The sequence below is a fragment of the Cervus elaphus genome, chromosome 24, assembly GCF_910594005.1.
Source record: "Cervus elaphus chromosome 24, mCerEla1.1, whole genome shotgun sequence".
NCBI lineage: Eukaryota > Metazoa > Chordata > Mammalia > Artiodactyla > Cervidae > Cervus > Cervus elaphus.
The window spans coordinates 15,764,525-15,792,407 of record NC_057838.1 but is presented as its reverse complement, the minus strand read 5'-3'; the positions used below and the strand labels follow the sequence as shown (position 1 = coordinate 15,792,407).

At 39.4% G+C, this 27,883-nt stretch overlaps 1 protein-coding gene across 6 annotated transcripts in view; it reads right to left on the bottom strand.

Moving 5' to 3' along the window:
• ZCWPW2 (zinc finger CW-type and PWWP domain containing 2) overlaps positions 1–27,883 on the bottom strand; it is a 138,164-nt gene that overhangs the window by 18,304 nt on the left and 91,977 nt on the right. For all 6 annotated transcript variants that reach the window (XM_043887067.1, XM_043887066.1, XM_043887065.1 and 3 more), the window contains one exon: positions 13,782–13,828. In XM_043887067.1, the coding sequence (XP_043743002.1) occupies positions 13,782–13,828 (47 nt within the window). The remainder of the gene's footprint in view (positions 1–13,781; positions 13,829–27,883) is intronic.

Below are 27,883 nucleotides of genomic sequence, written 5' to 3'. Positions count from 1 at the left end.
TGTTTAACACTCGTCAGATGCCTTGTGCCTCTTTGGTTTTTCTAGTAGTCATGTATAGATGTGGGATTTGGACCATAAAGAAAGCTGAGCACTGAAGAATTGATGCTTTTGAACTGTGGTGTTGGAGATGACTCTTGAGAGTCCCTTGGACTGCAAGGAGATCCAACCAGTCCATCCTAAAGTAAATCAATCCTAAGCATTCATTGGAAGGACTGATGCTGAAGCTGAAACTCCAATACTTTGGCCACCTGATGCGAAGAACTGACTCATTTGGAAAGATCTGATGCTGGAAAAGATTGAAGGCAGGAGGAGAAGGGGGCAACAGAGGAGGAGATGGTTGGATGGCATCACTGACTTGATGGACATGAGTTTGAGTAAACTCCAGGAGCTGATGATGGACAGGGGTCCCAGCATGTTGCAGTCCATGTGGTTGCAAAGAGTCGGACACGACTGAGCAACTGAACTGAACTGAACCGAACTGTGCCTCTTCCTCTAGCCTTTGACGACGTACAGTGGATGGGGATAGGCACTGAATCTGGAAGGATTCATCTGGACTCTGGCACCTACCAGCAAGGTCACCTTCAGTGAGTCACTGACCTCTCTAACATCCAGCAAGAGCCTGGCATAAAGGAGACTTTCATTTCCTTTGTTTTTAATAAATAAAAATATTTATTAAATATTTTCTAACTGAGCCTTTTGCATTTCAGGGTCTTCTGTCAAATAATGCTAAAAAAAAAAGAAAAGAAAAACTACCTCAAGGCATATGAGGGAAGATTAAATTAAATAATATGCCAGAAAGTATCCAACAGTGCTTAGAAATTAGGTGATGTGCAGTCACTATTTCACTGTTATACTAGTCCACCTGGTCAGGGTCAGGGTCAGGCTTCTCCTTTTTCCTTGAACCATACGACAGAGGGTACTTGGCACTTTGATATGGCTGGACTTTGGTCATAGATCAGTTTTCCAAATCTGCCATAACAAGTTACCACAAATGTGGTAAAGCACCAAAAGTTTATTTTCTTACAGTTCTGAAGGATAGGTGTGTGTCTCTTATAAGAACACTTGTCATTGGATGGAGGGCCCACATTATCCAGGATGAGTTCATCTCAAAATCCTTACCCAAAGGATGTGCAAAGATCCTTATCCCAAATAAGGTCACATTCTGAGGATCCTGGTGGACCTATCGTTTGGAGGCTACCATCCAACCCACTACAAGTAGATATGAAAGATCTACTTTATCTACTCCATGTCTTCTCCTTCTCTTCCTGTGTTTCAAAGCTGACTGACCTATGCTGTCCAGTCCAATGCTATTCAGAACTACAGCCATGACATGACAGAATCAGTAACACCTGAGAGCTTGTTAGAAATGCAAATATACCCACCCCGAATCAGACAGTCTGGGGGTGGAGCCCAGAATCTGTATTTAAACAAGCTCTTCGGGTGACTCAAGTTTTCCAGGCACTGATTTAGCATGCACCATCCAAACAAATATATTGCTAGGTAAGTATCATTGATTTTAACAAAAACAAAGCAAGTATTAACTCTTTTCTTGTTGGATGTAAAATAAAGAAGTGTATGTATACAGAACATATGCCATTTACTGAAAAGAAAAAAAATATCTAATGATAATTAGGATTGCAAACTAGAATAGAAAATGATAGAACTGCCTTTGATTGCAAAGGACAGAAAATCTATAATAATTGTATTTATATCAGATTCATATAATCTGCATAACTGACTTGACATTGCCTATTTCCTCATCTAAATTAAATATCTTTTTTTTTTTTCTTGCCACATGGCATGTGGGATCTTAGTTCCATGATCAGCGATTGAATGAGCAGTGGGAGCATGAAGTGGTAACCACTGGCCTGCCAGGGAAGTCCCAAAATTAAAAATCTCTTTAAGTGAGAGGAACAAGTTTGTTAGCTATATTAAATCTGAGGGTGTAAAATTGTGATCAGCATTTTATGCTCATTGAATACATAAATATGTTTTGTAATCTTCTGAGAATAATTGTCAGTCAATAATCACTAAAGAGCTGCCTATTTTGACAGAAGAATGAATCTGTACCTTGAATAATGTACATAAACTCCTGTCAAAAGTCATTATATAGAAGGAAAAGCCAATATTCTCATTCCCCTTTGGTAAATCTGCTGGGAAATATATGCTTGGAATAGGATGAAAACTGGTTTCATGAAACATTGTAAATGATGGTTATTACTTAATCTGAGTATCTTGGGAGAACAAATAATAAAGTTAAGTCTTCGGGCCCAGAGAACATTTGTTTTTAACACTTCTTTGAAAAGAAAGGAAGGTTGAAATGATCATTTTCTAGCCTTATTTTTTCTTTTTACTTTTTATTTTTATTTATTTTTTCATTTATTTATATTAGTTGGAGGCTAATTACAATATTGTAGTCTTATTTTAAGCATGATTTCAACAGATCATCTACAAATCTGGTGTTTCTTACATAAGTGGCAGCCGATGATCAATGCTTCAGTCAGGTCAGTCTTTAGCAGAGGGGTATTCCTGTGAGATTTGGACAGTACACCACAGGTAGAGATTTGGACAGTATCAGAGACCAGTTCCCAGCAACATGACTTATCAACCTCTAGCTGTCCCTCACACTCTCTTCAGTCATGTGTAAGTTCATACTACAGGTCTGTGGATTTCTCTGTGTGAGGAGCTTACCAGAGAAAACACTGGAGTGTATGCTCAAGCAATGACCTGAGGCATGGGAGGATCAGTTCAGCTCAGTTCAGCCGCTCAGTTGTGTCCAACTCTTTACAACCCCATGGACTGCAGCACGCCAGGCCTCCCTGTCCATTGCCAATTCCCGGAGTTTACTCAAACTCATGTCCATTGAGTCAGTGATGCCATCCAACCATCTCATCCTCTGTCGTCCCCTTCTTCTCCTGCCTTCAATCTTTCTCAGCATCAGGGTCTTTTCAGATGAGTCAATTCTTCGCATCAGGTGGCCAAAGTGTTGGAGTTTCAGCTTCAGCACCAGTCCTTCCATGAAAATTTAGGACTGATTTCCTTTAGGATGGACTGGTTGGATCTCCTTGCAGTCCAAGGGACTCTCAAGATTCTTCTCCAACACCACAGTTCAAAAGTATCAATTCTTTGGCATTCATGGGAGAATATTTCCCCCTTAAATAGAAGCTGACTGCTAGACCACCTTAGACAGAAGCCAAGAAAAGGCCTGCTGTTAACACCTCCCAGTCCTGGTTGAGGACAGAAGTATTGGACACCTCAAGGGAACTCCAATGATTATATACTTCACTGACAAATTTTCAAGTCTTGCACTTCATTATTTTTTTTAAACAATCTTTGACCATCTAGCTATACCACAGGTAGAATATAGCAATTCAGGAAGTTTCTTTTTTAAAAATAACACAAATTGCTCTCTCTATAGAGAGAGCTTCAGAAAATGAAGGATTACTAGGAACATGGAGGAAAGAGTCCCCTGGAAATCAGAAGAAAGTAGAATTTACGTCAGCTGTTAATCTGACTGAATGAAGCTGGTAAGTTAGATTATTTGCCCTGCAATTGGACACTGACTAAAAATCCAAGTCTGTTGAAAACAATTCCTATCTCTATACAGTTTTTTCTAAGTCATTAGGTATTTCAGCAAGAGGAATGTTGAGAAAAGATAAGGTTTCTCAGAAATACTTTCTAGAATCTACCTATTTCAATTAAATTCTTAAAAGCAGATGTTCTGAGAACATTCAATGATTATAGGACCAATATTACATTTTTTTCTGGACTAAAGAACAAATGTTGAGACCTTCGTTAGTGGTTTTACCATTTTTCTCTCCAAACTTGAGTAGTGAGGATGGGTGGTCTGATTCTCTGACCCATGATCACTGTCAAATGTTCTGAACATTTATCCTCAGCAATATGCAAAAGAAGATCATTTCTCCCCTACACAGGGACAGACAGACTCTGCACAATAGCATAATTTAAAAAAAAAAAAAAGATTATTCTTTAAAATATTTGTATCCAAGTCCTTACATCAGCTCTCTGAGGATTCCAGAGGTTGAAACGAAAGACATTCTTGCACCTAGATTCATAGAAGAAAGTAGAAGCTACAACTCCTTTTGTTTGATCTGGGTGACATGCTTCCAGCATGTAGGGGAGTACAGATTTAAGATGTGTACCTAAACTACATATTTCATAACAGAGAAAATTATTTTTGAAGCAAAGTGAAAGTATTTGGGCTTCCCTGGTGGCTCAGGCAGTAAAGAATCCGCCTGAAATGTGAGAGACCTGGGTTCGATCCCTGGGTTGGGAAGATCCCCTGGAGAAGGGAATGGTTACCCATTCCAGTATTACAGTACCTTCTTGAGATTGATATTATCATCTCCATTTGGGCTTCCCTGGTAGCTCAGGTGGTAAAGAACCCACCTGTAATGCAGGAGACCCTGGTTCGATCCCTGGATTGAGAAGATCCCCTGGAGAAGGGACAGGCTACCTATTCCAGTACTCATTGGCTTCCCTGATGGCTCAGACAGTAAAGAATCCACCTGCAATGTGGGAGACCTGGGTTTGATCCCTGGATTGGGAAGATCCCCAGGAGGGGCGCATGGCAACCCACTCAAGTATTCTTGCCTGGAGAATCCCCATGGACAGGGGAACTTGTGGGCTACAGTACATGGGGTCACAAAGAGTTGGACACGACTGAGTGAAATCAGTACACTGGGACAAGTCACTAGTTTAGGAAAACCCTGCCACTTCCACCTCCCAAAGTACTCCTGGGACCTGCAACCCCCAAATGGCAACAAGAGGCACCCTACAGCCCCATGGCAGAAAACCTGCCCTTTGTAATCTGGCTGCTAAATGACAACCTGCCAGTTTGGAGAACAGTACCTCACACTAGGAAGTGGTCGCTTTCCGTCCAGGGAACAAAAACAAAGAGGTTTTCACCTCTGCTATATGCACCCTGATGCCCACTTACCCTCTATTCCCCACTCTTCTCACTCCCATCAACCATCTTAAGAAAACTACAAGGAGATCAGTTTGGCTGAAATCAGATCCAGAAACTGAAAGTCAAGTCAGAAAAAGGGTTAAGCAAATATACAAGTCCCAAAGTAAGCTTTTCTATTTAAGAAATAAACAGAATCATCCACACCAGAAAAGAGATACTCTAAGTCAAGAGTTCTCCTTGTTCTTACAAATACATAAAAGGTTCTGGATATCAACGACTAATCCATTTTGTCTGATTTTAATACTTTTTACTAATAGTTATCCTACAGAATTCCTATAGATTTTAATTTAAGATAAAAGAGGTAAAGCTTGCAACCTAAAGGGCAGGCTTAGTTTTTAAGTTAGTAAAGAATATCTTGTTAAAAATCACTCCCTTGGAAGGAAGTTTGATAGCATTGCCTTAGAGTGGCTCAGAGCTTTTCAGGGAAACTGAAATTAGCACAAAAAGAACTTTCTATGTGAAGGCTTCCACTGATGACTTAAAGTGATTAATGGACAAATTTCTATATTAATATAAATTTTATTTATATTTGAAAGTGCAACTCACATCAAAAGAATCATTTATATCTTAAAATTTTGATTAGGAAAATTTTAGGGAGCAATGAAAATGTTCTCTATTTTAATCTGGACTGGTAGTTACATGGATGTATATGCTTAAGAAAAACTCTGATCAAACTCTACACTTAAGATCTGTGTATTTCATTGTGTTTAAGTTTTTCATCAATTTAAAAAACTAAATTACAAAAAAGGTAAATCAAATGCAAGAAAGCTATAAAAACTAAGAGTATAGAAAATGGCAAAATTTTGACAGAATATCTGAATGATTCAAGTTTTGGAAACATTGGCTTATGGGAAGGTGAAAAAAAGTAACCTCCAAAGTAAATTAAGTGAGTTTTGAAGGCTGACTGTGACTCTTCCCAAGGGATTCCTCTCTTACCATTCTTTCCTGAGATATTTCTTTGCCTGGGGCTAGAAGCCAGCAGTAAAGATCAATTACAATATTTATCTTTGTGGAAAGATGCATATAAAGCTAAGTGAATTGAGTGAGGTGCTGTACATGGATTCTATATTAATAAGAAGCTTATTAATTAGCACAAATGTTCAGGCAACCAGTTATAAAATATAAACAACTTCTGCAATTGGGCTGATGAAATTTTCTTGCTTATTATGAAGAAGTTTCACAATAATTTGGGAATTTTTTTATATTTTTCATCAAAAAATATAATGGCTTGAATTCCTCATACCTAAATGTATAAATCAAGAGTGTTCATTAATTTTGTTTTTTAAGGTGGTATAAATTAAACTCTTGGCATTAATAAAGTGCTAGAAGAAAAGATACCCATGCATACATATGTCTATATGTAAGCTAAAAAAATTGGAAAACAAAATTTAAAAAGAGATCCTTTTCTGACTGGTAACAACGTGGGATGACCTTAATTAGATATATGTCAAATTCCACACTGAAAAAACACTAAAGAAACAACGATAAAGGGACAAGTTACATTTCTACAGGTGTGCAGCAATATTAAATAAACATGGGATTTCTCTCCAGATTAGTACACAGATTTTCTACAATACTAACCATCACCGCAACAGAATTTTTCTTTGGAGAGTTGACTAAATATTTCTAAGTATAACACTGTGTGGTGTTAAAGCTATCTAAAGTATGCCTTTATTGGGGTTTCCCCTTGCCACAGGAAAGGCAAGACAGGATAAAGAATTTAGAACTCTGGCTACTTTGAATAATTCTAGAAGGCTCTGGCCTAGAGGGATGGTCTCTGGCTGGAACCTGGCCCGGGGATTATTTAGGGGAGGGGCAATACTGGCTCAGTATTTTAGAATATGACAAGAAGACAGTTGGGAGATGTGGGATTGGAATCGGTTAGTGCATATGAAAGAGGTACCCTGTGCATCCTGAAGAACTGGCTAGCCTTGGGAGGGTTAGTCCCTCCCCAGACAAAAAGGTTTTTTAAAATGTCAAATCATCATGATATACATATATACATAGAGTCTGAGAAAGGAAAAAGAACTATGAAAAATTTTTTTTGAAAAAGTAAAGTAATGAAGGATCACTAACCCACACATTAAAGAAAAGATAGAGAACAATTACAGCAATCTGGAATTCATTTTAAGACTACATACATAAACAGATATAGAAATGGATATTCTGACATGTGAAATGCTGCATGTCACATTATGGAGAAGGAATACTGTACATTACAGCACATGTGCTCAGTTGCTCAGTCGCATCCGACTCTTTGAAACTCCATGGACTGTAGTCCACCAGGCTCCTCTGTCTATGGGATTCTCCAGGCAAGAATACTGGAGTGGGTTGCTATTTTCCCCTCTAGGGGATCTTCCCAACCCAGGGATCAAACTCATGTCTCCTGCATTGGTAGGTGGATCCTTTACTGAGCCTCCTGGGAAGCCCCATACTATCTATCATAGAGAAGGTAACAAAAGAAAAGCAGCAAAGTAGCAAAAGATTATTTATTAGTATAAATGGCATTGGGATAAGCAGTGAGTGCAGGGGGAAAACATGTCTTTTTCCACCATCCTTCTAAGTTCTCATTTGGGGCCCCTATAACAAAAGACAGATGAAAAAGAGAAAAGCATGCAAAATTATCTAATATAAGTTTTATGTGACTGGGGAGCCTCCATAAGGAAATGAAGACCCAGAGAAGCAACTCAGCCTCAGGGTTGTGACTCTGGGTGTGATGAGGAGTGGAAAGTCACAGGGATGTGACAGGACAGGAAGGGGCATGGGCTACATGTGGAGCCTGCTTCAGAGGACTCTCTGTGTCCCCAGTCATTGGAGACAGGATGCTCCTGTCCTCCGCAGTCAGGGAGGACAACTCCTGCATGAGGCCCTTATGACCTGCTTCAGGGGAGGTCAGAAAGTCCTTCCTACCTGGTGTTTCACAAAGTCCCCCATCTGAGAATACTCAATACACCAAGGTGCTGTATTCTGGGGCAGCACGTCCTGAGTCTTATCACTATAAGGCTGCTGCAATTTTTTATACTCTATCCTTGTACCACATGTAAAAATAAATCCATATTCCCACAACAATAGCTAACATTTATGAAATGTTTCCTATTTTCCAAGCACTGTGCTATGTACTTTATATAAATTGTCAAGAGTAATTTTTATTTTTAAGACTTTCATTCTTCTCATTTAACAGGAGGAAACTGAGAGCATAGAAAGTTAAGCAGCCAAATTGAAGATCATAGCAGTGGTAGGTGACAGACCAGGACCTCTATTCCCTTTACAAGGAAATATATGGTCAAAAATGTTACAGTATGTAGGGTAGAAAATAAGTAAATTATCCAGTAATTTCAAGAACAATGTGTTTATTTCCATTTTCCTCTCCACAAGAAGGCTTTGAAATTTCATGGCTTTTGGTCTAATTTGTAAAATTTCAGCATTATTTTATATTAAATCACTCTGCAATTATATTGGAAGTTTGTTGAGTTCAGCAGGACATTCAAAAGTCATACCAAATGTTGGATAGATATTACACAGTCCTGTTTAATGCACTTCAAGATATCTACTGTCCTGAATCTTTGTTCAGTAGGACATCTCGTGAAAGTGAAAGTTGCTCAGTCATGTCCAACTCTTTGTGGCCCCATGGACTATACAGTCCATGGAATTCTCCAGGCCAGAATACTGGAGTGGGTAGCCTTTCCCTTCTCCAGGGGATCTTCCCAACCCAAGGACAGAATCCAGGTCTCCAGCATTGCAGGTGGATTCTTTAACAGCTGAGCCACAAGGGAAGCAGAATGTCTTGTATTCCCCCAATTACTATACTCCCAAACACCTCCACATATTCCTAAAATATCTCTTAGGGCAGTGTCTCTCAAACTACCTGTGGTAAAAAACCTTCCCCAACTCCATAATCTGTCCAATATCTATCCTTTTATTTAAAAAAAAAACGAGTCACTAGGGGAAAATGAAACAAAAGATAAAAACATACAGAATATAACTTCCATTTTATTGCATTTGACAGATAAAAATTACCATGCAAGTGTCTAAATGGCTACTGTCAGTTTTTGCTCTTATCTCATTGCAGGCCAATAAATAAATAGTTCACAGACCAGTTCTGGTTAGTGTGGGCCACATTTTGAATAGCATTGACCTAGAGACAGTACCACCTCTGTTGAAAATCACTAGTAAAAATAAAGCAATACATAAGAATAGTAGTTAATATTACCTTTATAATTTTTACACTATATATCCTCTAGTAGAGACTGAAATAAACAATACCATTCACATAAACAACCCTGCACTACTTCACATACTCCTGTCTAAATCTTCAGACATGCACACAAGTCCTAGCTTGTTCCTTTTTTAAAGGGCAACCTTGTCTTCTGATGTTGCATTTCTCTTTGCAAAGGTGCATCTACACTATTTACATAGTGAAAAGTCCAGATTCCTTTTACAAGCAAAAGCAAAAGGACTTTTAAAAGGACTCATAAAAATATACATACACAGAACACAAAAATGATGCTCTTCTCATTGCCTGTCCACGTAGAGGTCCCTGCCCATCAGCCTTTCCTGTTTCCCCACGTCACACCTGACCTTCTGAGAGTTCATCCTGTGCCCGCCCCATAACTCAACACAGGAAGGACCACAAGGATAGGCTTTGCTTTCAGTCATGGTCCATTGACTTATGACACTATGCATTACTTGTCCAGAAGAATTTGTTTTAAAGCATTGACTCCTTTTCTTTTTTAGTGGTGTCCTAGGTCAAGGTCAGGGGCAGCGACCGAGAGGAGCTACCCCATGTCCGAGGCCAGGGGCGGTGGCTGAAAGCAGCAACCCCACTTCCAAGGAGCGGCGGCTGCGCGGGCACAGGAGGGCCGAGAGGAGCTACTCCACGTTCAAGGTCAGGAGGGGCAGCTGTGAGGAGATACCCCTCGTCCAAGGTAAGGAGCAGTGGCTGCGTTTGCTGGAGCAGCTGTGAAGAGATACCCCACATCCAAGGTAAGAGAAACCCAAGTAAGACAGTAAGTATTGCCAGAGGGCCTCAGAGGGCAGACACACTAAAACCATAATCACAGAAAACTAGCCAATCTGATCACACGGACCACAGTCCTGTCTAACTCAATGAAACTAAGCCATGCCATGTGGGGTCACCCAAGACAGACGGGTCATGGTGGAGAGGTTTGACAGAATATGGTACACTGAAGAAGGGAATGGCAAACCACTTCAGTATTCTTGCCTTGAGAACCCCATGAACAGTATGAGAAGCCAAAATGATAGGATACTGAAAGAGGAACTCGCCAGGTCGGTAGGTGCCCAATATGTTACTGGAGATCAGTGGAGAAACAACTCCAGAAAGAATGAAGGGATGGAGCCAAAGCAAAAACAATATCCCGTTGTGGATGGGACTGGTGATAGAAGCAAGGTCCGATGCTGTAAAGAGCAATACTGAATAGGAACCTGGAATCTGAGGCCCATGAATCAAGGCAAACTGGAAGTGGTCAAGCAGGAGATGGCAAGAGTGAATGTCGACATTCTAGGAATCAGCAAACTAAAATGGACTGGAATGGGTGAGTTTAACTCAGATGACCATTATATCTACTACTGTGGGCAGGTATCCCTTAGAAGAAAGGGAGTAGCCATCATGGTCAACAAAAGAGTCTGAAATGCAGTACTTGGATGTAATCTCAAAAACGACAGAATGATCTCTGTTCCCAAGGCAAACCATTCAACATCACGGTAATCCAAGACTATGCCCCAACCAGCAACGCTGAAGAAGCTGAAGTTGAAGGTTTCTATGAAGACCTACAAGACCTTCTAGAACTAACACCCAAAAAAGATGTCCTTTTCATTATAGGGGACTGGAATGCAAAAGTAGGAAGTCAAGAAACACCTGGAGTAATAGGCAAATTTGGCCTTGGAGTACGGAATGAAGCAGTGCACAGGCTCATAGAGTTTTGCCAAGAGAACGCACTGGTCATAGCAAACACCGTCTTCCAACAACACAAGAGAAGACTCTACACATGGACATCACCAGATGGCCAACACCGAAATCAGACTGATTATATTCTTTGCAGCCAAAGATGGAGAAGCTCTATATAGTCAGCAAAAACAAGACCTGGAGCTGACTGTGGCTCAGATCATGAACTCCTTATTGCCAAAATCATACTTAAACTGAAGAAAGTAGGGAAACCCACTAGACCATTCAGGTATGACCTAAATCAAATCCCTTATGACTATACAGTGGAAGTGAGAAATAGATTTAAGGGACTAGATCTGATGAACTATGGACAGAGGTTCATGACATTGTATAGGAGACAGGGATCAAGACCATTCCCATGTAGAAGAAATGCAAAAAGGCAAAATGGTTGTCAGAGGACACCTTACAAATAGCTGTGAAAAAAAGAGAAGTGAAAAACAAAAGGAAAAGGGAAAGATATTCCCATTTGAATGAAGAGTTCCAAAGAATAGCAAGGAGAGATAAGAAAGCTTTCCTCAGCGATCAATGCAAAGAAATGGAGGAAAACAACAGAATGGGAAAGACTAGGGATCTCTTCAAGAAAATTAGAGATACCAAGGGAACATTTTATGCAAAGATGAGTTCAATAAAGGACAGAAATGGTATGGACCTAACAGAAGCAGAAGATATTAAGAAGAGGTGGCAAGAATACACTGAAGAACTGTACAAAAAATATCTTCACGACCCAGATAATCATGATGGTGTGATCACTCACCTACAGCCAGACATCCTGTAATGTGAAGTCAAGTGGGCCTTAGAAAGCATCACTATGAACAAAGCTGGTGGGGGTGATGGAATTCCAGTTGAGCTATTTCAAATCCTGAAAGATGATGCTGTGAAAGTGCTGCACTCAATATGCCAGCAAATTTGGAAAACTCAGCAGTGGTCACAGGACCAGAAAAGGTCAGTTTTCATTCCAATGCCAAAGAAAGGCAATCCCAAAGAATGCTCAAACTACCGCACAATTGCACTCATCTCACATGTTAGTAAAATAACACTCAAAATTCTCCAAGCCAGGTTTCAGCAATACGTGAACCATGAACTTCCAGATGTTCAAGCTGGTTTTAGAAAAGGCAGAGGAACCAGAGATCAAATTGCCAACATCCCCTGGATCATCGAAAAAGCAAGAGAGTTCCAGAAAAACATCTATTTCTGCTTTATTGACTATGCCAAAGCCTTTAACTGTGTGGATCACAATAAACTGTGGAAAATTCTGAAAGAGATGGGAATACCAGACCACCTGACCTGCCTCTTGAGAAACCTATATGTAGGTCAGGAAGCAACGGTTAGAATTGGACATGGAAAAACAGACTGGTTCCCATCAGGAAAAGGACTACGTCAAGGCTGTATATTGTCACCCTGCTTGTTTAACTTATATGGAGAGTATATCATGAGAAACGCTGGGCTGGAAGAAGCACAAGCTGGAATCAAGTTTGCCGGGAGAAATATCAATGACCTCAGATATGCAGATGACACCACCCTTATGGCAGAAAGTGTAGAGGAACTAAAAAGCCTCGTGATGAAAGTGAAAGAGGAGAGTGAAAAAGCTGGCTTAAAGCTCAACATTCAGAAAACTAAGATCATGGCATCTGGTCCCATCACTTCATGGGAAATAGATGGGGAAACATTGGAAACAGTGTTAAGACTTTATTTTTGGGGGCTCCAAAATCTCTGCAGATCGTGATTGCAGCCATGAAATTAAAAGAAACTTACTGCTTGGAAGGAAAGTTATGACCAACCTAGATAGCATATTAAAAAGCAGAGACATTACTTTGCCAACAAAGGTCTGTCTGGTCAAGGCTATGGTTTTTCCAGTGGTCATGTATGGATGTGAGAGTTGGACTGTGAAGAAAGCTGAGCACCGAAAAATTGATGCTTTTGAACTGTGGTGTTGGAGAAGACTCTTGAGAGTTCCTTGGACTGCAAGGAGATCCAACCAGTCCATCCTGAAGGAGATCAGTCCTGGGTGTTCATTGGAAGGACTGACGCTAAAGCTGAAAATCACTCCAATCCTTTGGCCACCTCATGCGAAGAGTGACTCATTGGAAAAGAGCCTGATGCTGGGAGGGATTGGGGGCAGGAGGGGAAGGGGACGACAGAGGATGAGACGGCTGGATGGCATCACCGACTCGATGGGCATGAGTTTGAGTAAACTCTGGGAGTTGGTGATGGATAGGGAGGCCCGGCTTGCTGCGATTCATGGGGTTGCAAAGAGTTGGACATGACTGAACGACTGAACTGAACTGAACTGAACTGAAGAGTTAAATCTCTCTCCACACACAATGTACAGAATTACATTACATTTTAAAAATGGCTTTAAAATGCTATTAACTTTACAAGTTTTCTTTAAAAAGATTCAAACAAATGTCTGATGTTATTTACTTAACTTTAAGGTAAAGTCCACAATAAGCTGTGAATTTTAATTATTTCAATTTCCTATGAAGATTACACACAATATAACATTATAAAATATTTTAGTATGAGAAATATTAAAATATGAGTATGCACAATAAAAGCAATTGTTTATTTCTTAACTTAAAATTTTCTATTATTCTAATATCTGATAATTCTATTACACTGATATAAGTAACATAAATATTAAATTAACCATAAAAATTAAAATATTAACCATTCATACTAAATATAAATACTAAATTCCTAGTGTCAACATAACATTCAGAAGAAAAAAAATTAATTATGTCATTTTGATCTAGAATATTAATTTTCTTTTAAAATTGTATCAATCAGATTGAATTTGAAATCTGTATATTTAATAAAATCTTATCTTACCCTTTTCTTGGCCACCACAGTAAGTCTGCCAGCTGCTTTGGATTTGTCTGTAAGGTAATAAAGAATGGATGCTTCAGAAAAGTGCCTACTCTCCTGTTCAAATAAATGCAACATTATACAGAATTTTCTACTTTCTCATATCATGACATGTGTTTTCTGTGGTCCTTTTGATAAAAATGCTAACACACTCAGCTCCCAGAGTTGATCATAAAACAGAGTAACCCAAAAGTAAGAACCCTGGGGATGCTTACACTTACTTGACAAACCTCGCCCTTAAATCTGGTTGGCTAGCTGGAGCCCCTCCAGCAAGCATCCAGTGCATTTCATTTCTAGGATCTGGTCAGCCCTCGTGCCCTGGGGTATGTAGGATCTGGAATTAAATCCCAGTTACTTCTACATGCACATCTTCCTACATGCCAGACAAGGAATAAAGACTTCAAAGAGACAACATCTTATTTAATCCTCCTGATAGTTTTTAAAGGTGCATGCTCCATCTCCACTTCACAGCCTGAGGTTTTGCAATGCAGCGGATCCATCCAACCACAAGTCCCAGGTCTCTATGCCTGCTGCCTCCATTCGGGGCCCTGAATGGGGCTGCCAACAGTGCCGCCAAGAAAGACGCAGCAAGAGTGAAGAGTCTAATCAAACAAGAGTACAGCTGACCTTGGCCAACATGGGGGTTTAGAGCGCCAACCCCTTGTGCAATCAAAACTCCACATATAACTTTTGACTCTCCTAAAATTTAATGACTTGTAGCCTACTGTTAACTGGAAGCCTTACTGATAATGTAAACAGTTGACTAACACATATCACATATGTTATTATGTATTATATACTATATTTTTATAATAAAGCAAGCCAGAGAAAAGAAAATGTCTTTAAGCAAATCATAAAAGGAAAAAATATTTACAGTACTGTACTATATATATATAGCAATACTGTAAGTTTGTGATTTGTTTTTAAGATGAATCATCTGTCACTACCTATAGCAATTTTGTCTTCTATGATACAAAATACTGTAGATGTCACATGTATTACTAACACTAGACATCAAATATGAAAAGATAATGTGAAAACAAAATTCATGTTTCATGAACAGTAACATGGCTGCCTAGTGTGATGGATATGATTGCTCACAGTAGCCCAACCTCTACATTAATGGATAAATCATTATAACATTTTTATGGCATAGAATATTATGGTCACATTCATAAGACAGAATGGGAGACACTGTTATATTTTTTAAAACCCCTTACTTGTGATGATAGGCTGATATGCAGTTTCCCCAATTATGAAAGAGAGGCACTGTATGTAATATAATTCTTTGAAAGCAAAGTTATAAGTCAGTAAGAAAACTAACACATTATTAGTTTTGTGTTAACTATCACTCCCCTTTTGCCTACGTAAGACTAGTCTATTCACTTCAATATAAGTCTTGCACATGATGTTCTACATGATGAATACCTGGGCACTAATGATGAGGACATAAAGTGTCATACAATACTCTAATGCAAGTATTAGACTTTCACACGAGGATATCCACATAATGCACAACGAATACATTTATGAACTGTATGGCATGATGATTATTTACTATTCATTGAGTAGAAGTGGGTCATCATCAAGGTTTTTATCCTCATTAGCTTCACTTTGACTCGGCTATGGAGGAGGAGGAGAAAGGGTTGGACTTCTTACGTGTGGCAGAGGCAGAGGAGGTGGAGGAGGTGGAAGGGGAGACAGGACAGGCAGGCTCACTTGATGTTGCTTTATAGAAATGCACCTTTGTTTTTGCCTGACTTTTTTGCATCCTCATTTCTCCAAACTGATACTAACACTTCTTCCACCATTTGCTTCAGTTTCAGTGCCCCATCATAGACGAGTCCATGATGCAAAAAGCCAAAACCAGGCTTGAGTAATCTGAAACCTTCTGCCAGATTGTCTGATGTCAGTTTGTTTTCTAGCACTGGTGCTTCTACATCTTCCTCATCATCTGGCCCTGATTCAGAAGCAGTCATCTGTTAACTCCTCTGGTGTGCTGTCTTGAATTTCTCCAAGGTCTGGAAGCTCATCACCTGCTACCCTTTTTGCCATATCCACAATCTCTTTCATGATGTCCTCGACTGGCTCCATTTTAAGTCCTGCGAAGTCATGTACATCTGGTCACAGTTTTCTCTAGCAGGGATTTATTATTTCAGGCTTGATGGCCTTCATGGATTTTTTCTGTAACAACAATGGCATCTTCAATGGTGTAATCAGTCCTTCCAGACTTTCACAATGTTCTATCAGGGTTCTCTTCTAGAGTGCTGACAATCCTTTCCATGTGTAATGAGCCTTAAAAGTCCTATGATCCCTGATCTACAGACTGAATTCAGTTCAGTTCAGTCTCTCAGTCGTGTCTGACTCTTTGCAATCCCATGGACTGCAGCACACCAAGCCTCCCTGCCCATCACCAACTCCCAGAGCTTGCTCAAACTCATGTCCATTGAGTCGGTGATGCCATCCAACCATCTCATCCTCTGTTGTCCCCTTCTCCTCCTGCCTTCAATCTTTCTCAGCATCAGGGTCTTTTCTAGTAAGTCAGGTTTTTACATCATGTGGCCAAAGGACTGGAGCTTCAGCTTCAGCATCAGTCCTTCCAATGAATATTCAGTGTTGATTTCCTTTAGGATTGACTGCAGTCCAAGGGACTCTCAAGAGTCTTCTCCAACACCACAGTTCAGAAGCATCAATTCTATTCTGCTCAGCTTTCTTTATGGTCCAGCTCTCACATCCAGACATGACTACCGGAAAAACCATAGCTTTGACTAGACGGACCTTTGTAATGTCTCTGCTTTTTAATATTCTGTTCAGGCTGGTCATAGCTTTTCTTCCAAGGAGTAAGTGTCTTTTAATTTCATGGCTGCAATCATCATCTGCGGTGATTTTGGAGCCCCCCAAAATAAAGTCTGTCACTGTTTCCACTGTTTCCCCATCTATTTGCCATGAATTGATGGGGACTGGATGCCATGATCTTCGTTTTCTGAATGTTGAGTTTTAAGCCAGCTTTTTCACTCTCCTCTTTCACTTTCATCAAGAGGCTCTTTAGTTCCTCTTCACTTTCTGCCATAAGGGTGGTGTCATCTGCATATCTGAGGTTATTGATGTTTCTCCAAGCAATTCAGAGACTGAATTAGAGAAGATGCGTTTGGAAGGCAAGTAGACCACTTTGGCACCTTCAGTGCTGAACTCATGGGATTCTGGGGGCCAGGTCATTTCTAATCTCAGAAGAACTTTAAAAGATAGTCCCTTGCTGGCGAGGTACTTCCTGACTCCAAGGACAAAGCTCTGATGAAACCAATCCAGTAAAAGAATTCTTGCTGTCCAGGCCTTCTTCATATAGTACAACCAAAAGACTGGCAGCTGCTGTTCTTTTCCTTTCAAAGCTTGTGCGTTAGCAGCTTTATGGATAAGGGCAGTCCTGATCATACATCCAGCTGCATTTGCACAAAATCAGTTAGCCTAGCCCTTCCTGCCTTAAATCCTGGTACTCGTTTCTTTTTTTTTACTAACAAATATCTTTTGCAGAATTTTTTTTCCCCAGAATAGGACATCTTCATCTGCATTAAAAATCTGTTCAGGCAGGCATCCTTTCTCCTCAGTGACTTTCTTAATGGCATCTGGGAGCTCATCTCCTGTTTTTTGGTCAGCAGAAGCTGCTGTTATCTTGACATTTCTTAAGCCCAACCTCTTTCTAAAATTATCAAACCATCCTTTGCAGGCAATAAATTCTCCAATTCAGATCCCTCACCTTCCTTTTGCTTTAAGTTGTCATATAATAACATCACTTTTTCTTGAATCATACTAGACTCTAAGGTACGTCTTTCTGATAGCAAACCTGCACTCACATTAAGGCTGCAATTTCAATGCAAGGTAAAAAGGGTATTGCACTAAAGTGAAAGGTTTTCGTGCATGCTAGTATAGCCAAAGTGATGGCTTCACAAATTTCCTTCTGTTTCACTTTTTTACAATGGTTGGGTTCATACATCTTGAAATGGTGGCAACTTCAGTTGCAGACCTCAGTCTATAGTACATACCAAGTAATGCTGTTTTTCCTTGGAACATCATGACTTATTTCCTGGGTGCACTTTCAGCATCATTAGTGGCACTTCGTGGGTTCTATGGTATTGTTCAGGGCTTATGGTATTGCACTGAACATTATGGAAAATATGTGAGAACTGCAAGAGATCACTTTCCACTGTGATACGCAACTTTAGTGGAGAGACCAAGTGTCCGTGTGGGGGTGACCCGTGTCACAGCACTTGCACAGGGGTGCACTGCACCTGTGCTCACTGAGACAGCAGCAGGAGGTAGCTGGGAAAGTATTACCATGGCACAGTGCGTGCACAACAGTTACCTTTATGCAATCATGGGTTAATACCGCATCTTTATGCTTGTTTACATTTCTCCCGACTACAAGTGGCGTCATATACAGTCTGTGTTTATGTACATTTTAATAAGTTTTAATTTTTATAATATATTTGTGTGTATTTCATGGTAGTACATGATTAAAATAGACTGGTATCTACATATAATTTAATCACTCATGATATACACTTTCTTCCAAGTTTTTTAGGCTATGCAGTTCATCTGTGAATTTTTCAAATTGTCACCAATCTCCCCAAATTTTTCATGTATTTATTAAGTGAATTCACTGAAATCTGTGTATAAGTGAAACTGCTCAGTTTCAACTCATGTTGCTCAAGGGTCAATTGAATAGAAAATTATTTAAAGATCATTTTGATGTGTGCAAAAGTATATATGTGTGTGTATTAGTAAAAATCATTGGCACAATTGGTCTTTTTTAAAAAAAAAAGTTCCATCTGGAATTCCATAACTGAATAGATTATATGTAAATATTTACACATAGATATGCTTTAGAAACCTTAATACAGTGGTAATGAACAACGGGAAGGAAGGGCTGTGGATATGGACTGTAAGGTTTCAGGGTCGCATTTATGCAGAGAGGCAGAATCAAGATGGTGGAGAGGGAAGACACAGAGTCCCCGTCTCCTCATGCCGAGGATGCTCACTGGACAGTGGTGGGGGATCCCCAACAACCATGGGTGACCAGGTACCACGGGGGGCAGGAGGGGAGGGGAAGTCAAGAAGTCAAGTCTCCCTCTGTCTTCTGGAGCCCCCTCTGTCCTCACGAGTCCCCTCCAAGCACAGGCATTGCCCATGGAGAACCTGCAGGCACAGGAAAGAAAGAGGAGAAAGAACTGTGCTGGCTGGGGGTATGTCCCTTGGGTGTGGAAGAGTGGGAAACTGCCTGGTGTTCTACCATCCACTCAGCCTGGGGGAGCCTCCTGGGGCCCCAAGCCTGATCCTCTGTACTTGGAAGCCTAATGCACTCTGGAGGCCCCCTCAGCTGGGCTGAGCCCAGGCCTTACCTCCCACCCTCATCCAGGGTCTTTTCTGGAGGCATGGGTCCTGAACCAAGACCCCACCCCCTACCTAAACCCTGCCTCCGCCTAAACTCTGCAACTACCTAAGCCCTTACCCACCTAAGGCCTATGTCCCCCTAAAGCCAAGGTTTTTTCCTGCCTTTCTTTGTTGCTCTTATTGTTTTGTTTTGTTAGATTTTCTTGTTTTTTACTCTTGGCCAGTGGAGTTCAGTTTTACCCTCAGTTTTACAACCTGAAGCTGTTTTATATATATTCTTAATTTTTCTACTGTTTTGTTAGTTTTCTAAATCTATTTTTTATTCTTTGTTATTGTTCTACTCCCTTTTATTTTTATTTAGTATAATATATATGTACATATTGGAGAAGGAAATGGCAACCGACTCCAGTACTCTTGCCTGGAAAATCCCATGGACAGAGGAGCCTGGTAGGCTACAGTCCATGGGTACATATAAACATATATATAGACACACACACATACATTTTTTCTCTCTCTTTGCTACTGGAGTCTGGTTTTACTCTCCAGGGGTTGTTTCATATATATACTCTTACTTTTTCTGATATATCTGTTAGTTTTCTAAATCCATTTTATTTTTTATTCTTTGTTATTGTTCTGCTCCTTTTTATTTTTCATTATTTTTTTCTTCTTTGCTAATGAAGTTTGGTTTTACCCTCCAGAGCCTGTTTCACATAGATTTATATCTTTTCTAACATATCTATTAGTATTCTAAATTTATTTTGTATTTTATTCTTTGTTATTGATCTGCTCCTTTATTTTTTACTTTTTTATTTTCTTTTTTCTTTTTCTGCTGCACCCTGCATCTTGCAGGATCCCAGCTCACACTGAGCTCCTGTGGTGGAAGCACTGATAGACTAACTGTTAGACTAAACTGCTAGACTAACACAGAACATCAGGCCCTGGGGAATATTAATCAGGATGAGGTATTCCAGAGGTCCACATCTCAACACCAAGACCCCGCTCCACCCAAGTGCCCACAAACTCCACTGCTGGAAACCTCAGGCCAACAACTAGTAAGAAAGGAACATAGACCCACCGATCAAACAAACAAACAAACAAACAAAAAGAACATGAGATGGCAAAAACTATGACAAGCACTGAAAATGAAATTGATCAAAAATCTTCCAACAAACAAAAGACCAGCACCAGAAGGCTTCACAGATGAAATCTATCCTGTTCAAATTCTTCCCAAAAAAATTGCAGAGGGAAGCTCCCGAACTCATTTTACGAGGCCACCATCACCCTGGTACCAAAACCAGACAAGGAAATCACAAAAAAAAGAAAACTTCAGGCCAATATCATTGATGAATATAGATGTAAAAATCCTCAACAAAAGACTAGCAAACAGAATCTAACAACATGTTAAAAGGATCATACACCATGATCAAGTGGGGTTTATCCAAGGGATGCTAGGATTCCTCAATATACACAGTGTGATATACCATATTAACAAATTGAAAGATAAAAGGCTTCTGATAAAAGATAAAAACCACATGATAATCTCAACAGATTTAGAAAAATCTTTCAACAGAATTCAATACCCATTTATGATTAAAAAAAAAAAAAAAAAAAAAACTCTCCTGAAAATGAACAGAGAAGAAACCTACCTCAACATAACAAGGGCCATGAACAACAAACCCACAGCAAACATTATTTCCAATGGTGAAAAACTGAAAGGATTTCCTCTAAGATCAGGAACAAGATAAGAGGGCCCACTCTCACCACTGTAATTCAACAGTTTTGGAAGTCCTAGTCATGGCAATCAGAGAAGAAAAACAAATAAAAGGAATCTAGATTGGAAAAGAAGTAAAACTCTCACTGTCTACACATGACAAGATACTGTATGTACACAGAAAACCCTAAAGATGCCACCAGAAAATTACTAGAGCTAATCAATGAATTTAGTAAAGTCTCAGGATACAAAATTAATACAGAGAAATTGTTTGCATTCCTATACACTAATAATGAAAAATCAGAAAGAGAAATTAAGGAAATAATCCCATTCGTCATTGCAACAAACAGAATAAAATACCCAGGAATATTCCAACTGATGAAGGAATACTCTCCAGAATACACAAGTAGTTCAATATCAGAAGAGCAAACAACCCAATCAAAAAATGGGCAGAAGACCTAAACTGACACTTCTCCAAAGAAAACACACAGATGGCTAAAGGACACATGAAAAGATGCTCTACATCACTCATTATGAGAGAAATGCAAGTCAAAACTACGATGAGGTATCACCTCACATTGGTCAGAATGGTAATCATCAAAAAACCTATAAACAATAAATGCTGGAGAGGATGTGGAGAAAGGAGAACTTTCTTGCACTGTTGGTGGGAATGTAAATTGATACAGCCACTATGGAGAACAGTACGGAAATTCCTTAGAAAACTAGGAATGAAGCTACCATATGACCTTTGAAATGTAAAGAAGTATTCCTAGGTATTTTATTCTGTTTGTTGCAATGGCGAATGGGATTGTTTCCTTAATATCTCTCCTTAGGTAGGTTTATTCCTAGAATAAAGACCTGCAAAAAAAAAAAAAAAACCTGCAAAAGACCTGTATACAGAAAACAATGATACTGGTGAGAGAAATCAAAGATGACACAAACAGATGGAGAGCTATATCACATTCTAGGACTGGAAAAATCAACATTGTGAAAATGACTATACTAGCCAAAGCAATCTACAAACTCAATATATCCCAATCAAATTACCAATGGCATTTTTCATAGAACTAGAACAAGATATTTCACAATTTGGATGAAAACACAAAAGACCCCAAATAGCCAAAGCAATCTTGAGAAAGAAAAATGGAGCTGGAGATATTGATGTTCCTGATTTCAGACTATACAACAAAGCTATAGTAATCAAGATAGTATGGTACTGGCACAAAAACAGAAATACAGATCACTGGAACAAGATAAAAAGTCTAGAATAAAACAAACACACCTATGGGCAAGAATATACAATGGAAAGACAGCCTTTTCAGTAAGTGGTGCTGGGAAAACTGGATAGCTATGTGTAAAAGAATTAAATTAGAACACTTCATAACACCATACACAAAAATAAACTAAAAATGATTAAAGACCCTAATGTAAGCCCAAACTATAAAACTCTTAAAAGGAAAATATAGGCAGAACACTTTTTGACATAAATCTCAGCAAGATCCTCTTTGACTCACCTCCAAGAATAATGGAAATAAAAACATAAATAAACAAATGGGACCTAACTAAACTTAAAAGCTTTTGCACAGTAAAGAAGCTATAAACAAGATGAAAAGACAATGCTCAGAATGGGAGAAATAACTGCAAATGAAGCAACTGACAAAGGATTAAATTCCAGAATATACAAGCAGCTCATGCAGCTCAATATCAGAAAAGCAAACAACCCAATCAAAAAATTGACAGAAGACCTAGACATATCTCCAAAGAAGACACACAGATGGCTAACAAACAATAAATACTGGAGAGGATGTGGAGAAAAGAGAACCTTCTTGCACTGTTGGTGGGAACGTAAATTGATACAGCCACTATGGAGAACAGTACAGAAATTCCTTAGAAAACTAGGAATGAAGCTACCATATGACCTTTGAAATTAAAAGACACTTGCTCCTTGGAAAAAAAGCTATGACAAACCTAGACAGTGTATTAAAAGCAGAGACATCACTTTGCTAACAAAGGTCTGTACAGTCAAAGATATGTTTCTTTCAGTAGTCGTGTATCAACGTGACAGTTGGACCATTAAAAAAGCTGAGAAACAAAGAATTAATGCTTTTAAACTGTGGTACTAGAGAAGACTCATGAGAATCCCTTGGACATCAAGGAGATCAAACCAGTCAATCCTAAAAGAAATCAATGCTGAATTTTCATTGGAAGGACTGATGCTGAAGCTGAACCTCTAATACTTTGGCAAACTGATGTGAAGACCCTGATGCTTGGAAAGATTGAAGGCAGGAGAAGGGGGCAACAGAAGATGAGCTGGTTGGATGGCATCACCGACTCAAGGGACCTGAGTACGAGCAAGCCCTGGGACACAGTGAAGGGCAAGGAAGCCCCGTGTGGTGTGGCTCACTGGGCTGCAAAGAGTCAGACAGGACTTAGTGCCTGAACAACAACAGTAGCAACAATGATATGACCCAGAGATCCCGCTACTGGGCACACACCCTGAGAAAACAATAATTCAAAAAGGCACTTGCACCCCAGTGTTCACTGCAGCACCACTAACAATAGCCAGGATATGGAAGCAACCTAGATGTCCATCAACTGATGAATGGATAAAGAAATTGTGGTACAACATAGAGTGGAATATTACTCAGTCATAAAAGGAATGAATTTGAGTCAGTTGAACTGACGTGGATGAACCTAAAGCCTGTTATACAGTGTGAAATAAGTCAGAATATATATATTCATATATATTAATGGATATATATGAAATCTAGAAAAATGGTACTGATCAACCTATTTGCAGGGCAGGAATAAAGACAGAGATGTAGAGAATAGACTTGTGGACACAGTAGCAGAAGGCAAGGATAGGATGAAAGGGTAACTTTAAAATATATACATTACCACATGTAAATACACAGCCAGTGAGAAGTTGCTATATAACACACGGAGCTCAGCCTGCTGCTCTGTTAAGACCTAGAAAGGTGAGATGGTGGGGTGGGAGGGAGGCTCAAGAGGTAGGCTCAAAAGGGAGGGGATATGTGTATACTTAGAGCTCCCCTGGTGCCTCAGAAGGTAAAGAATCCTCCTGCAATGCAGGAGACCTGGGTTCGATCCCTAGGTCAGGAAGATGCCCTAGAGAAAGGAATGGCTACCCACTCCAGTATTCTTGCCTGGAGAATACCATGAACAGAGAAGCCTGGCGGGCTACAGCCCATGAAGTTGCAAAGAGTCAAATACGACTGAGTGAATAAGCACACACACACAGCTGATTGATGTTGCCGTATGGTAGAAACCAACATAACACTTGTGGAAAAGCAATTATCCTTCAATTAAAATTAAATTAAATTAAAATTAAAATTTAAAGAAGAAATGAAAATTCATAGAAATGTATCAATATGGGAATAGAATCACAATAAGCATGTAAAACAAAAAGGATAAGAGTAAATAAGTGCTTGCCGTTCCAAAAGCGAATTTTGCAGTAAAAAATTATTTTCACAAAACAGAAAACTAGAGGAGTAGGTTACTATATTTATACCCACAACTGGCTGCCACGTGTAAACTGCCCTTTTTCCTATGTTCAGCTGGTGCTTGGAATAACCCCTTCTTTTGGAGTATATGTTTCCTTTCTGATGAACGTACAAGACCACCCACCACCATAGGTGATCCTTCAGCTAGGAGAAATACCCACCTCTTTTGCAAATCATAGTCATCTTAGGTCACAGAACTTTTTCCCTTGTTTTACAGCTTCTTCTATATATATCTAAGCATTCTGCAAGGCTAGGATGTGCCTTGAGGCAGGGATCATTTTTCAAATGCAGCAGGTGCTCAATTTTTTTATACTTAATGAATCTATATGGATTTTATTCAAAATATTATATGGATCTGAAATATACATTGTACCTAAACAAATTAATATAATTAACTGAAACACACAGAATATTTACATGGCATAAGTCACTATACTAGACAATGTAAAATATAAAACACTACATGTTGTCACTCAGATCTTCAGTTTCTTTACTGATAAAGCAGGAGTAATACATTGGTATACTGTGATTTAAATAACATAATCTACATAAAATAAAGTTCCTAAAACAATTCTGGTAGATTTTAGATAATGTTCTCTTCCATTTTAACTAATTGATGTGTGTGCGCGCGCGCGCGTGTGTGTGTGTGTGTGTGTGTTAGAAAGAAAGTGAGGAAGAGATCTTAACCCTTGTAATACTAGGAAAAATAGTTTGTCGATGATATATTTCAGAATTGTCTCATCTTTTCAAGTGATTTCATCATTCTTCCATTTAAATAATTATTTGTCTTTCAAATAGTTGGGAATAATTGGTGAGCAATGATAAAATAGCAAAATATTTCAAGAGAGGGAAAAATAAGATGGTTGAAATTCCACAATGCATTTCAGATTTAAGGGCCCAGTGAGACCTGGTAGTAGTTATAATGTAGAACATGCTCTGTTGTATCAAAAAAAAAATTTCCCTGTTCTTTTGAAGACCTCTGACAATAATAAAAATCACAATGAAATGCTAATCTGTACAAATAGCTAAAACTGCACAAAAAGACTAAAATTGGATCCAAAGGACCCTGATCATATATTGAGAGTTAATGATAAAAGAATAGAATTTATGTTTCTTCTCAAAACGTAAGTCATTCTTAAGTAAAACATCCAGCAGGGAGATGAATTGGGAACAGAAACATCCAAACTGTTGTTCAAGAACTTTTCACACGCAAAAGTTGCAGAACTGTCTCCCAATACAACAGCACCACTCTAATTCAAATGTCAGAGGGAAATGCTGATGTAATACTTTAAAACATAACAATCACTAGTGATTTCTCTGTTAATAACAGTAAGTCTGTGTTCAGCTTCAGCAGCATTAACTATTTTCTAAGAGCTGAATTCTCCCTAGTGAGAAAGGTTTAATTTCCTCCCTTCAGAAAGCTCTGCATGTAAGAACCCTGACATACAGAGTGAAAAGCAGTTAACAGGAAATGTAGATTTAGATAATTAAAAGGACCTTTACTTATCTTCTGAACTGTATCCACATCACATTTTTAAAGTATAAAAGAGGAGCTTCAGGTAGAAAATAAAAATGTTCCAAATGAGTAGAGGTGGTTATGCATCATGAATCATAACAGATGTTAAAATTTTTATTTACAACCATATGAAAGGGAGGTTAGGATTAGAAAGAAAGCTGAGCACCAAAGAATTGATGCTTTTCAACTGTGGTGTTGGAGAAGACTCTTGAGAGTCCCTTGGACTGCAAGGAGATCCAACCAGTCTATCCTGAAGGAGATCAGTCCTGGGTGTTCATTGGAAGGACTGATACTGAAGCTGAAACTCCAATACTTTGGCCACCTGATGTGAAGAGCTGACTCACTGGAAAAGACCCTGATGCAGGGAGGGATTGGGGGCAGGAGGAGAAGGGGATGACAGAGGATGAGATGGTTGGATGGCATCACCGACTCGATGCACATGGGTTTGGGTGAACTCTGGGAGCTGGTGATGGACAGGGAGGCCTGGCATGCTGCGGTTCATGGGGTCGCAGAGAGTCGCACACGACTGAGTGACTGAACTGAACTGAACTGAGAGGGAAGTACGAATATTAATATAAATCAGTGGTTTCTCTTCTTTAAATAATTTTTCTGAAGCTTGTCCATTCATGATCTCAGAAAAACTGTTGGTATGTGCTTCTTTAAACATGACAGCTGGGAGTATTTTCTAAAAAACAAAAAGGATAGTCCAGTTCCCTGTCTGGAAAGAGAAGTTACCACTCCATCCTAACAACAAGTAAAAAGCTCAACAGACAGAAAATCAATAACTCTTCCTTGATCCCTTAGGAAGTGAGTTCACAAGGCAAACAACTGCCCCTGAATTTGGAGAGACAAATTGCCTACTGGCAAATACAAAGAACCACAATTTACAGGAGGAGAAACCTCTGCAGGAGCCAATGCCAAGGGAGGGAAATAAGGACTGAAATTTGTTGATGAGGCTCAGTGTGAACAAGCCTGAGAGCCCCCAGTCTTGGGGGAGGGAGACACACTTCGATGAATTTACCTCCGGGGGCTCCATCAAGGTTCTCACAGTGATGACTGGGGAAAATTTTCCTATGCTTCATGCAGTGGGAAGAAAACAGTAACCATTCTGAAATATGCCAGAACATTGAATTTTTCTAACAAGGCTGTCTTCAAGAGAAGCTATTTTACCGGAACTAACCTGCTGGGGTTTCTTCAGAGCCTGATCAATCTGGTGGAAGGGAAATATGCAAATTCTGCTATAGCCTTCCATGTAAGGGAAGGGAATACCCAACTCCAGGCCCCTTGAGGCATCATGAACCACCTAAGCAGTAAAAAAAAGAAGGAGAAGCACTCATGAAACTCGAAGCCCAGGACAGACGTAATCAAGGGCCCACAAAATGCCTCCCCCTCCCCCGCACCTTACCACTGCACTAGGAAAGGCCTCTTTACCACAGTTCTTTTTACCTAGTACATCACGTTCACCTTTCCACAAAAATTTACAAGGCTTACTAAAGGTAAATCAGTTTGAAGTAACACAGCAAGCACTGGAACAGACCCAAACAGGGCAGAGATTTTGGAATTATCAGATTATGAATTTGAGGCAACTACAATAAATATACTAAGGGCTCTAATGTTAAAAGTAGACAACAAGCAAGAACAGATGGGCAATGTGAGCAGAAATATGGAAATTCTAAGAAATAATAAAAAAGACATTTTAAAAAAATTTAACACTAGAGATCAAAATACTGTAACAGAAATGAAGAATGCCTTTGGTGGCTTCATCAGTAAACTGGACACTGCTGAGGAAACACTCTGACCTTGAGGATTCATCAATAGAAACTTCTAAACTGATAGAGCAAAGAGAAAAAAGACTGGAAAAAAACACTGAACAGATTACCTAAGATCTATGGGACAACTACAAAAATGTAACGTGTGTAATGGGAATACC